At 41.5% G+C, this 12074-nt stretch overlaps 1 protein-coding gene across 1 annotated transcript; it reads left to right on the top strand.

Moving 5' to 3' along the window:
* The first annotated feature begins 2618 nt into the window (after positions 1-2618).
* Positions 2619-10714, top strand: ncbp3 (nuclear cap binding subunit 3). The gene is made up of 13 exons (XM_073479414.1): positions 2619-2873; positions 3771-3836; positions 4052-4157; positions 4249-4374; positions 4939-5064; positions 5146-5300; positions 5387-5495; positions 5628-5727; positions 6258-6367; positions 6462-6792; positions 7117-7265; positions 7342-7524; positions 7847-10714. Exons 1-13 carry the CDS (start codon positions 2691-2693, stop codon positions 8191-8193), a joined length of 2091 nt encoding a protein of 696 aa, XP_073335515.1. The 5' UTR covers positions 2619-2690; the 3' UTR covers positions 8194-10714.
* The last annotated feature ends 1360 nt before the right edge of the window (positions 10715-12074 follow it).

Genomic DNA, 12074 nt, shown 5'->3' with positions numbered 1-12074 from the left:
TCTCTGCAACACTGCTCTGATTCTCTGCTTCATAGCACCACATTTATCTATTAATATATAACATATTATTATATAACATAATATAATAGACCATTTCAGTTATGTAATGTCAATGAGTACATTTACTAAAATACAACTTTGAGGTACTTTAAACGTTATTAACTATATAGCATAAAATTGAAATACTCAAGTAAAGTAATTACTTAAGTATTTCAATTGTATGCTACTTTATGCTTCCACTCTACTACATTTGGCAAATATTGTGTGATATTTACAAATGTTTAAATTAAATAATTAACGTAATATACATATAGGCTACATTAAAATATTAAATATTTCTTTTATTTTATTTACAAGTATTGTACATTTCACTCCACTACATTTATTTGATAACTCAAGTTACAGGTTACATTGCACAATGCATACAGCATCAGAGCCAAAGCAGCACATTTTTAATTAATTTATTTTATCTGCAATTGGATCAAAAAACAAAGAAACACTGATTCTGACAATCAGAAAAAATCCTGAATATCAGATCCAAATTGGCCACGTTGATAACGCCAACGCCAAGTCAACACAAAGTACACAGTTTATACATACATTTCACTGCTTCACTTCTATTTCTACTTTTGATACTAAAGTACATTTACTGCTATAAATGTACTTTTAGTACAAGTACATGTCATATCTGCTACTTTAAGACTTTTATTCTATTCATTTCTCTTGTTTTTTATGTCTTTACTTTTACTCAAGTATTATTTTTATGGTACTTTTAACAACACTGTATAATTTTAAATACATCCCAACCTTATGATGGACTATATATAAAACTTTAAGGAGTCTAATATATATCTTGTGTTTATGTAAATAAGCAAACCTCCAGTGTCTGCTTTTTTAACTCTCTTCTTATGTTTGTGTGTATGGGGCCAAATGTTCAGGGCTCCACAGTCTACTCTCAGCTGCTTCTTCATACAAAGTTGAGTCAGCAGTTTCCAGCAATTAACTTACACTATAATTTACATTCTTAAGACGATTACGACATTTCCAACATTCATACTCCTGCTTCTGCTGCTTCTCAATACAAATTCCATTCTAATGAATCATGTTCACATGTCGGGCAGTTTGGTTCTTCTTCGTCCTACTCAGACAATAACAAATATATATATTAAATTTAAAGTACTTAAAGGATAAGTCATTTTTTATTTTACACTCAAGTGTGATTTTGACAAAGAAACGAGAACTGACATTATCTCGCATCTAAATAACTTCGGCAGAATCTGTATATGTGACACGTTTTGTCAGGAATGAGTCTCTCATAAAGACTGAATCATCTGTTATTGAGAATTAACCCTGTCAGTGTTACAGCTGCCATGTAAGGCTCCAAACTAACTGCTGCGATATTATTAGACACAGTAACCAAACACCAGACTGGGTGGAGAGATGATGCATCACTGTCTTCCAATCCAACAGGGAGAGGCAGAGGGAGTAGTCAGATCATTTAATTACAGTACAGGCCAAAGTATGTAAAAGTATTCATACAAAATACCTCCCGCTCTGCTACATGTAAAGTCAAACACACAAAGTGTTACTAGAGTAAAAGAGGGCCTATGTGAGTATAATAAGGAAAACCTACAATCAAGTAATTGATTATCAATACATTGTTTCAGCTCTAAATGTTGGTTTTTAATACTATTCCCTCCTTTAAGCACATGATCGAGCTTTAGCCCACCAATCAGTCAACTTGTGTTAATTATGGCACACATGGATCCAGTTAATCTGAACAAGTTTCAGGTTTTTGTGACGGTGAGAGAATGATTTTCTCTTGAAACAGGTTCTGTGTCTGTAACAAACACGAGTTAAAGAGCTGAGCAGAACAGCTGGTACACTAAACAACCTGAAATTATCATTAGACTGTTCAGACTCAAAGCAAACGTCTAATTTCAGATAATTCTGTACAGATTCAGTAATGTGATATATATTAGAGAAAGACGATACATAAAATACAATCAATTACATTAAGTCACACACAAATTAAAGACATTATGTATTATATTGAACAGTGATGGAATTTTGAGGTCCTTGCACTTTACTTGAGTATTTCCATTTTCTGCAAGCTTAGACTTCCACTCCACTACATTTTGGAGGTAAATATTGTACTCTTACTCTGCTACATTTTATAATAACTTTAATTATTGCTTACCTTGCAGACTACATGCTGCATCAAAGTGTAAGTAGTGCATTTTTAAAATTAATTTATATTAATCAGGAATTAGATTTAAAAGAAACACACATTTTATCAGAAAAAATGCTGAATACCAGCTCTGATAATTGGTCATCCTGTAGTATACGGTTCATATATACACATAAATATACGTATCATTTCACTTTTACTCGTACTTTCGATACTTAAGTACATTTATTGCCAGTAGTAGGCCTACATTTGATATCAAACCTGTGCTCTCGTACTGCTGACTGACTTCCACATCTCACCAAAGCAACAATTTAACACGATATGTTTTGATATTGCAGCAGCACAGATCCAAACGCGACTCATGATAACTCTCACCAGGGGGCGCTACTGCTCCCATGTAACGTAACCGCCAAAACACCACCGAAGAAGAAGAAGAAGTGGGGACCCATTGCCGGGTTGACGACAGCAGCCGCAGCAGCAGCAGCCGTTGTTCGCAGCCATGGCGGCGGTGCGCAGCTTACGGGTGTCGGTGAAATCAGACAGCGGCTCGGACCGCTCGGAATCGGACTCTGACTCGGAGTCGGACAGAGATGCCCGCGAAGCCGAACCGATGGAGGTGGAGGAGGGAGAGCTGGAGCCAGAGGACATATCCGTTAACCGCTCCCTGAAGGAGCTGCTGCCGGTGAGTGTCCCGGCGGGGCCTTGTCAGACCGGGGACTGGCGTCTCCTGCGGCCGGCGGAACCGCGTGAAGCGGCTGCGTGGGGTCACTTGGACTCCCGGCTCTCTCTGCGGGAGCTACCGCTGGTCGTTAGCTCCGTGAGGTTACAGACTGCGATGAACAACAGCTAGCTGCCTTTAACAAGGACTCGTTTAAATGAACGACACCTTTGTTTAGCAGCTGGTGTCCGCTTGTTTATTTCAGTCACTTGTTGCTGTTAGCTTCTCAGATCGACTGGTCGTGCCACCAAATTCCAGTAAATAAACTGAAGGTTAAATGTTTTTTAAGGGCAAAAGAAAGCAGATTGTTGAAAATTATTGAAGATGTTGACGATTATGATACATGTACAGCTAATGACCAGTTCGGCCTAATTATAATAACCCATTTCAGATGCTGTGTATTGTTAACTTTCATACAGTTTCTCGGTTGATGCTTGTCTGATTATCTTCCTACTAACAGACAGTGAACAGACGGAACATTATAACATCATGTAAAGACTTTGATGCGGGTTTCCATTGTCTGTTGGTTAAATTGCCTTATGTTTGACAGGGTACGTGTACTCACTATTTTACTTTGTCAGATTAGAATTAAATAGCTGTTTTTTTAAGTAGGAGTTTGGTTGTTTTTATGTCAAACAAAAGGCCTTAAACGTGTCTAATACATTTTAAAGTTGTAGAGCTCTTAAATGTGTTTATTTATTAACAGATGGTTTCACTCTGACATTAGTCAACTTAAAAATTGGTCTCTAGTGAAATATTTGCCCCCCAGAGTCAGAGAGAGACTGACATGCGGATGAGTGAGGATGGACTCCTGAAAAGTGTCACTGAAAGGTGTTTGTGCCGTCTGATTTTGTTTTGCAGGATACGAGCCGGCGATACGAGAACAAGGCCGGAGCGTTCATCACCGGGATCGATGTCAACTCAAAGGTACGACACCAGCGCTTTTTCAGCGCACAATTTTCACCACCATCTGCTGAAGTTCTGCAGGTCTAAATAAATCAGTTTGAGACACATTAAACTCTCAGATCTTCAGTCCTTAAACTGACAGCACAAACACTCGTGATGCTGTGAAAAGGTGTGAGTTAAAGTGCTGAATGTACAGCAGGCGTTGTGCTAAAAAAAAGTGTGTGTTTTTTTATCAGGAGGCGATCGAGAAAAAAGAGAAGCGAGCGAGACGTTTCCATTTCTGTGGGGAGGAGAGCACCAGTCAGAGGAACGTTTACCTCGATAAAGAGGTCATGAAGAAAGGCAAGAGACCTGCTTGTTTACGGGTGTTTACAGGACCCTGTTTGTATTGACTCTGTGTGTTGAACCTGTTGTCTTCTTCTGTGGTGCTCAGCGATCCCCAGACTGCGTATGGAGGCAATCTATGTAACAGGTGTGGACGACATGAGCACACAGGACGTCTTTGGGTACTTTAAGGAATATCCTCCAGCACACATCGAGTGGATCGATGACCAATCCTGTGAGTAGCACACACACACACACACACACACACACACAGAGTCCAATCTAATACATGTATTTACTTACACGTTGATTAACTACATACTGGACACATTGGAGTTATTTTTCCTCCAGATTTCCAGGATCATTGTCTTTTCAGTTGCCGATCAATCAGGAAGTAGTGAAATGACATTGATTTGTCAGATTCTCTGCATTTATACGACTTGCAGGCTAGAAACCTGCAGCATAACGTTATCACAGCAGTCAGGCTTCACACACTGAGCGTGACGTCAGAGGAAAATGGCCGCTGTGTGAACATGGTCTATTAGGCTAGCTTAATCAGGTCACAGTCTGAAAGTGAAACACTTCAGCATGTACGAGCTATGTTGCTATGGATACGTGTACTATATACCTACTAAAATGTGTGTTTTTTGTTTGATTGTGGTCGTGGGCTTTCGAATCGCCTGCGACGTCTCTGCAGCGTCTGAATATGAAACCTTCAGGAGTTCACATATAAAGTTTGATCTCAGGACGGATGAATCTCAGCTCCTGTGTGTCTGAACACCGCCTGCTTGTTTCCTAGGTAACGTGGTTTGGCTTGATGACAACACTTCCGTCCGAGTCCTCGTCAACTGTAGCCGGCTACCTGACCCGGAGGCTGTAACCACGGAGACGGAGAGCACCGACCAGCCAGGCAAACAGAGCAAAGGTCAGTCTGTGTTCAAAGGTACACTCAGCAGGTTCTGACCGGTAAAAGCAGAATACGTTAAGTCTGTTTTTGAACTTGCAGGTCATCGGGGTCAAGGGTCAGACGATGAGGATGAAGAGGAAGAGGGCGAGGTGGACGAAGACGAGGAGGAGACGGCGAAGAAGAGCAGCGAGGAGATCGAGGTGAAAGACAGTGATGGAGAGGCGGAGCAGAAAAGCAAGGCGGAGGACGGTCAGGTAGAGTTAACTCTGATAACTCCAACACAATCTGATCAGGTTGATTGATCAGCTCCAATAACTGATCGTCGGTCTGTGTGTCTCAGATGGACGATCTGTCGGGGGCGGAGAGAGAGTCTCTGCTGAGGAACGACCTGCGACCGGCCATCAAACCCTTCAAAGGAAACAAACTGTTCCTGCGCTTCGCCACACTAGGTGACACACACACACACACACACACACACACACACACACACACACAGCTAAGCTAATGACAGAGGAGCAGCACCTGTAAAGAAAAGACGGATGAATAAAGGTTTGATTAAAACATTTTGTGTTTGTCTCCAGATGATAGGAAGGAGTTGGGCGCCGCTCGTCGCAGCAGATACTACATGAAGTATGGAAACCCAAACTACGGAGGCATGAAGGGAATCCTCAGCAACTCCTGGTGAGACTCAAACACTGATCACTGATCAGCAGTAATATTTGATCATCTTGGATTTTATTGGATGAACACAAAGTGAAAAAGGAGAAGTGTTGTGACCTCCTCCTCTGCCGCCTCGAGGGAGGAACAACAATGACTCCCCATCTCACCTTCATACCTTTTTATTACAGAACAGTGAGGCAGAGTTACGGTGCAGCAGTCCTGTCCTAAAACACGGCTCTTAGAGAAAACAGACAGTAGAGGGAAAAGAATCGGTCACTTTTGGTTCAATAAAAAAAGTTCTGTTAAGGAACACAAAGCTCTCCAAACTAATGGGCTTGCTAACTATTAATTAGCACACTTGTTAACTAAGCTCAGTTGTTAAACGGTGACAAGAAGTTGAGTTTATTCGAAAGTATGACTCCTGTCTCCTCACATGATGTTCACATAATCATCTCTTCATCTCATCACGAGTCAGATTCTGAGATGAAGTCCGATCGTTCAGGTGTTTGTCAGTTCTTTAACAATCATATGTTTGTTGTCCGTCTCTTCAGGAAGAGGAGGTATCACAACCGGCGGATCCAGAGAGACGTCATCAAGAGCAAGAAGCCTCTGATCGGAGACAGCATGGGACACACACCTCCGTACACACACCGACACTCCGGTACAAACACACAACAGTTCAGACACTCCGTCAGACGCTTTAAAGGATTCACACTGATCCTGATCAATAACTGCTGCTCTGCTTCTCTCCTCAGCTGACCTGGTCAACCTGCCCGAGGAGCCCATTAAGGAGGAAGAGGAGGAGGAAGAAGAGGACGACGATGGCGATGAGGACATGGACTCAGACGACAGGGTGGTGGAGTACAAAGAGCGAGCGGAGCGGGAGAGAGGAGAGCGAGGTGGCAGCTCACGTTCGCTGGGGGCGGGGCTTCGCAGCCGTGCGGAGCGCTCCCCGTCTCCATGGTCGGAGTCAGACGAGATGGACTACGACCTGGAGCTGAAGATGATCTCCACGCCGTCACCGAAGAAGAGCAAGAAGATGACGATGTACGCCGACGAGCTGGACACTCACCTGAAGAGCATCCGGTCAGTTTGCACAAAATAACTGTTTTTTTTGTTTTTTTACTTTGAAAAACATATTTTGTGATACAAGAAGAGAACTGTTCACACGAAGCTTCCTGCTTTTAAACTGGAAAAAGAAAAATAGTATCAAGGAAATGTTGCGTCTGCAACTTGACTCACTTTCTTAGCACAATCTTTAGACACGAGACGGTCACAATCATACCACGCTCGTCCAAAGTTCCTTTTTAATTTAATCCCGTGTTGTCTTACAAAGGTTTTAGAGTCTTAATTGAACTTTGTGCAGAGAAAATATCAGCATGTTGATTTGTTTTTTTCTCTCGTGAGCAGGAACAGGATCGGGGGTTCAGGATCACAGAGCAGACCCAAATCCGTGTCGCCAACCAAGGTGACGGACGTCCGCCAGTTGCTGGAGGAGAAACGATCGGGTCACTCTCAGCAGAGACAGCCCCCTCCGGTGGCCGCCAGTGGAAAGACAGGTGTGCTGTTAGTCCCGATGTTCTGATTGTTTCTGCTGTGAGAAAAATCCAGAAACTGAACCGACTCTGTTTGTAGATGTACGGCAGCGTTTGGGGAAAAGACGTTACTCTCCAGACAGAGGGCGTTCCCCCTCCCCCGTCTCCCCCAGAGACACACCCCCAGCCAGAGAACCAATCAGAGACGTGCATCGCAGACTGGGTGTGGCCAGTCAAGACAACAGAGGCCTCTTCTCCAACTCATCCAAAGACAGAAAGACAAGTAAGAAAGGAAACTTCAGCAGCCTCCTCCCTGTTTTCCTCCTGTTCTCCCTCACGTCTCCTCTCTGCTTATTTTGGGGTCGCCTGATTTCCACAAACGCCTCTAAAATCTCAAAAGTTTACGTTTAATTCACCACATCTAGAATTCTGTCTGAAGGGGTAAGTCTGACTGCAGGTAAAAATCAGAGGCATGATGGTGGGTCTTTTTATTGAACCACTAGAGGTAGCTAAAGTTTATTTAAATTCAGAATAAAGTTGCTTTAAAATCTAAAACTTTGTCACAGTAATGGTGATATGACCGTTACTCACCTTCCTGTCTGCAGGCGGCCTGTGGAGCAGACTCGGCTCCGGTGACGAGAGCAGCGCCGGACATCACGAGCGCAAATCGAGCAGCCGGTCGGCGGGCCTCTTCTCCTCCTCCTCCTCCCCCTCATCAAGCCGGAATGACGCCGGCGGCAGCGGCAGCAGCAGCAGGAGGAGACGAGGCGACGGAGAAGAGGAAGAGGAGGTGGAGGAGGAAGACGACTCGACGCTGCAGAAGATGTGGGGCGCCATGATCAAAAAGAAACAGGAGCGTCAGACCCACAAGTTGAAGAAGAGCCGGCTGGACAACCTGCCGTCGCTGCAGATCGAGATCAGCCGCGACAGCAGCGACGACTCGGACGCCTGAAACTGAAACGGACAAAAACTGTGAGAGCAGACGGCAGATCTGAGGCCAGCGGGAGGGTTTTCTTTTATCGTTTCATTTTGAACCTGCGGTCTGTGGATGGATTACTGAAGAGGCCCAACACGCACAGGTCCAGGGGCCCAGAGGCTCAGGGGCCCCTGTTTGAAGTGACTGTTAACAAGTGAAGATGTTCTGATCAGAGTCTCTGAATATTCGAGTGTCTGCACAAATTAACAAACTGCAGAAATGTGTCGTTATGATCTGGTGCAGCAGCATGAATTCATGAAGTTCAGCTGCAGCAACTGAACTAGAGCCCGACTGATACTTGTGTTTTGGGGCCGATACAGATATTAAGAAGTAAAAAAACAAATCTGACAATCAGCTGATGTGGTTCTCAAACACTTGTGACAAAGATTTTACAGTTAAACAACAAACTCCAAAACAACATCCGTGCACTGAAACAATAAACTTCACTTGGAATCCAATTATTATAAATTACCTGAAGTGTATTTCCTGCAGGAAGTTACTAGAAAATAAAAAGGGTTTTCTTATCAGTGAATATCAGACAACACGATATTATACCGGCCCACTTATTTATCAGTCAGACTCTAACTAACACCTGAGAACTGAGCTTCACCTGAGCTTCACCTGTGCAGCGTCCCTGAAGGAGACACAACAACCACAAAGAAGAAATTAAACAATGCAGCCAAAAAAAATTACTGTAAACCCCAAAATGCAGCAAACGGCTCGTATATTTTGTTCTCATCACATAAACTGTTGTTGTAGGTTGTTGTTGCACCTTTTTAAAAGGCGGTTTGGCTCAGATGGGAGAGTCGGTGTGGACCCTTCATCTTATAATCCAACCAGGCTGTCGATATGTTTAAGGAACAGTTCAACCCAAAATTAAAAACACTTGTTTTTCCTCTCTCCTGTAGTGCTGTGTGTGCAGTGTTGGAGACATCAGCTGTAGAGATGTCTGACTACTCTCCACTATAATGGACCTCAGTGTCACTGGGCTTTGAAAAACTCAACAGCAACGTCTCTTTCCAGAAATCATGACCCGTTTACTCAAGATAATCCACGGAGCTCGTAGTGAGCAGTTTCATGCAGGAACTATTTTCTTTCCGTATCACTGAGCAGAAGGAGGCGTGCAGCTACTCATGGACGAGAGGCGAGCTGACGTTGGAGCTCAGCTGAGGAGGACTTTAATGTTTACATCCCCGCTGTCACCGACATAAAGCCTCTCGTCCGTGAGGAGATGCACATTTCCTTCTATGCAGTGATGTGACGGTTAAAGGTGAGATAAAGTCATAATCAAGAGAGAAAAAAAAAGATAAAAAGTCTATATTACAAAATATACGTCCAAATTACGAGATCAAAAAGGTCATAATTATTAGATAAATAGTTGAAATGGATCCAATAACTTTGACTTTTATGTAAAAATTAACTTTTTTCTAAATTCTGACTTTATTTCTCTTAATGATGACATAACATGGGAATATTATTTTTTAATATGAACGTTCACTTTCTTTAGTTTTCCATCTATCTAGAGTAAATGTGCTTCCACATGTTTGTGTGTTCAGGTCGATAGAAAGAAAATAGTTTCTCCATCAAACTGCTCACAACAATCTGTTGATCGTCTTCAGGTCGTGATTTCAGTAAAGAAACATGCTGCTGAGTTCAAATGTATTTTTTGGCTCTTTGAACTTTGCGACTCAGATGAGGAAGAATATGCATTTTTGATTTTGGTGCGAACTGCCCCTTTTAAATATCTGTGCTGATACTAAACAGACAGAAACCTTCCAGATGTGAATCATTACTCAGCTGTTTTCCTGGTCAGATTCTCTGCTCTCAGACAGCTGCTGTGTGTGTGATCAATAAATCATTCCTACGTTACTGTGGAGGGGTCGGACGCTGTCGGCCTCGTCATCATCGGCCGCGGTGTCCTCTGAGACCTGAACCCTCAACCCTGGTGGTCGGATCGATGCCCTGCTCGGGACCAACGCTTTGAGCTTTTCGTCATCGATGTCAAATCCAGTTCAAAACTTCATTTACAAAACGTGTGTTTTTACGTTTTACTGAGCAGCGCCCGGATGTTCAGTCGTGTCTTCCCTGTGGACAGTGACGGGAAGACGGAGGACGAAGACGCGAGAGGATCGATAAAAGATCCAGTCAGAGCGATGATGACTTCTCTTCGTGTTTTTCCTCTTAAAGCAGAACTGATGAACGGACTCTTAGAAAAAGAGACAAAGAGTGTCTGATGTGTTGGATTATTTTCTGATGGTAAATATCTTAAACTTGGGACATTTGGTACTTTTTTTTAATCAACTTCTGTGTCAGTTTAAGGAGAAACATCCTTCAGACTGTCTGTGTGAACACAAACACAGTCTGAACGAGTCCGCTCACATCATCTGTGTTTTTCTGTTTGTCATTTTTTTAAATTGAAACTTTCGGGGCCACACACGTCCGGTGACATCACTGCTGGTCATGAAATGAGATAATTATTAAAATGTTGGCTGGTGAATTGTTTTACACGTCTGCAGAATAATTTCCTCTTGAGTTTTACCTGAAAGACTCCAGGAATAACTAGAATACGGCTGCAACTAACTATTTTTTCAATTCGATTAATCTGCTGATTATTTTATGTCAAAATTTAAATAATGTCAAAAAACCAGTTTCCCCGAGCCCAAAGTGACGTCTTAATACTTCTTCTTTTGTCCAACCGACAGCAAAATCATCGATGGTGTAGTTTGGTTATTAATTATAATGATTCAAAATACAATTATTATTAATTATCAATTACTCTGCAGGTTTTTTTCATTTTTCATTAATTGCTTGATGATTTCATTTGTAAATCGTTAAAATTGTGATAAATGTTCAGCCAAAAGTGACGTAACCAACAACCTCATCTGTGATCACAATTATGAGATAAAAATTCATAATTACGAGCTTATAAAAGTCAGAATTATGGGATAAAATGTGAGAATTGAAATCAAGTTTATTTCAATTTTCACCTTTATCTCATAATTTCTCAAGATTATGACTCACTATGGGAATATTTTTCTCATCAGTGCTGAGTTTTTCTTATTTTATATGTTATATATTTATTATTATTGGCAGAAATGGGAGTAGTGTAGTGTGTGAGTAATGTAGTTCGATTATTAAACTATAATGATAATTAAAAATACAATTACAATTAATTGATTAATCTGCATATTATTGTCACCATTAATTCATTCATCGTTTTGTTTATAAAATGTCAAAAACTTTTGATATTTCTCATCACAAAAGGCCAAAGTGACGTCTTCAGGTGTTGTCGACTCAAACACTCTGTTTATTGTCATAAATGACACAAAAAAAGCAGCAAATCCTCACATTTAAGAAGCTGGACACGGACATCTGGCATGAAAAAAGTGGTGATCAACATTATGTTTTGATCGTAATCGTATTAATCAATACGCCTCTAAACTAGACGGCTTCAATCAATCACATGAATGACGACGTGACGCAGAGTTTTGTATTTATTACAGAGCAGCTCAGATGAAGCTGTGAGAAAGTGTCCGCAGGCAGCAGAGATGACTAATAAAGTTGCCAATAATAAGAGATTTTAAATCAGTGACACTGATTTTCATTTTTAATCAATTTGCAAATGATTCTTTTGATCAAGGTAATAACAATAAAGAGTATGAAGCAAAAACACGAGCAAATAGATCAATAAAAACAATAACTGACAAACATGTCTGTCATAATATACAATAATAAAAAGATCTAAAGATTTAATGAAGGACAAATAAAATAAAATGAGGGATATTGAGCAGATTTATTGATTATGAAAATAATCTTTAGTTGCAGCTGAACTGGAGCCCAACGACTCATCAGTCTGG

Source organism: Pagrus major, chromosome 13 (genome assembly GCF_040436345.1).
Source record: "Pagrus major chromosome 13, Pma_NU_1.0".
Classification (NCBI taxonomy): Eukaryota; Metazoa; Chordata; class Actinopteri; order Spariformes; family Sparidae; genus Pagrus; species Pagrus major.
Note: the sequence above shows the minus strand (reverse complement) of the source record. Positions and strands in the feature narration are given on the sequence as shown.

Excerpts from the sequence above, each read along its gene's own strand:
- ncbp3 (XM_073479414.1), top strand. The coding sequence starts at position 2,691 with ATGGCGGCGGTGCGCAGCTTACGGGTGTCGGTGAAATCAGACAGCGGC. Across the intron at positions 3,837-4,051 it reads GGATCGATGTCAACTCAAAG|GAGGCGATCGAGAAAAAAGA; the intron begins GTACGACACCAG and ends TTTTTTTATCAG. Across the intron at positions 7,266-7,341 it reads GGCCGCCAGTGGAAAGACAG|ATGTACGGCAGCGTTTGGGG; the intron begins GTGTGCTGTTAG and ends CTCTGTTTGTAG.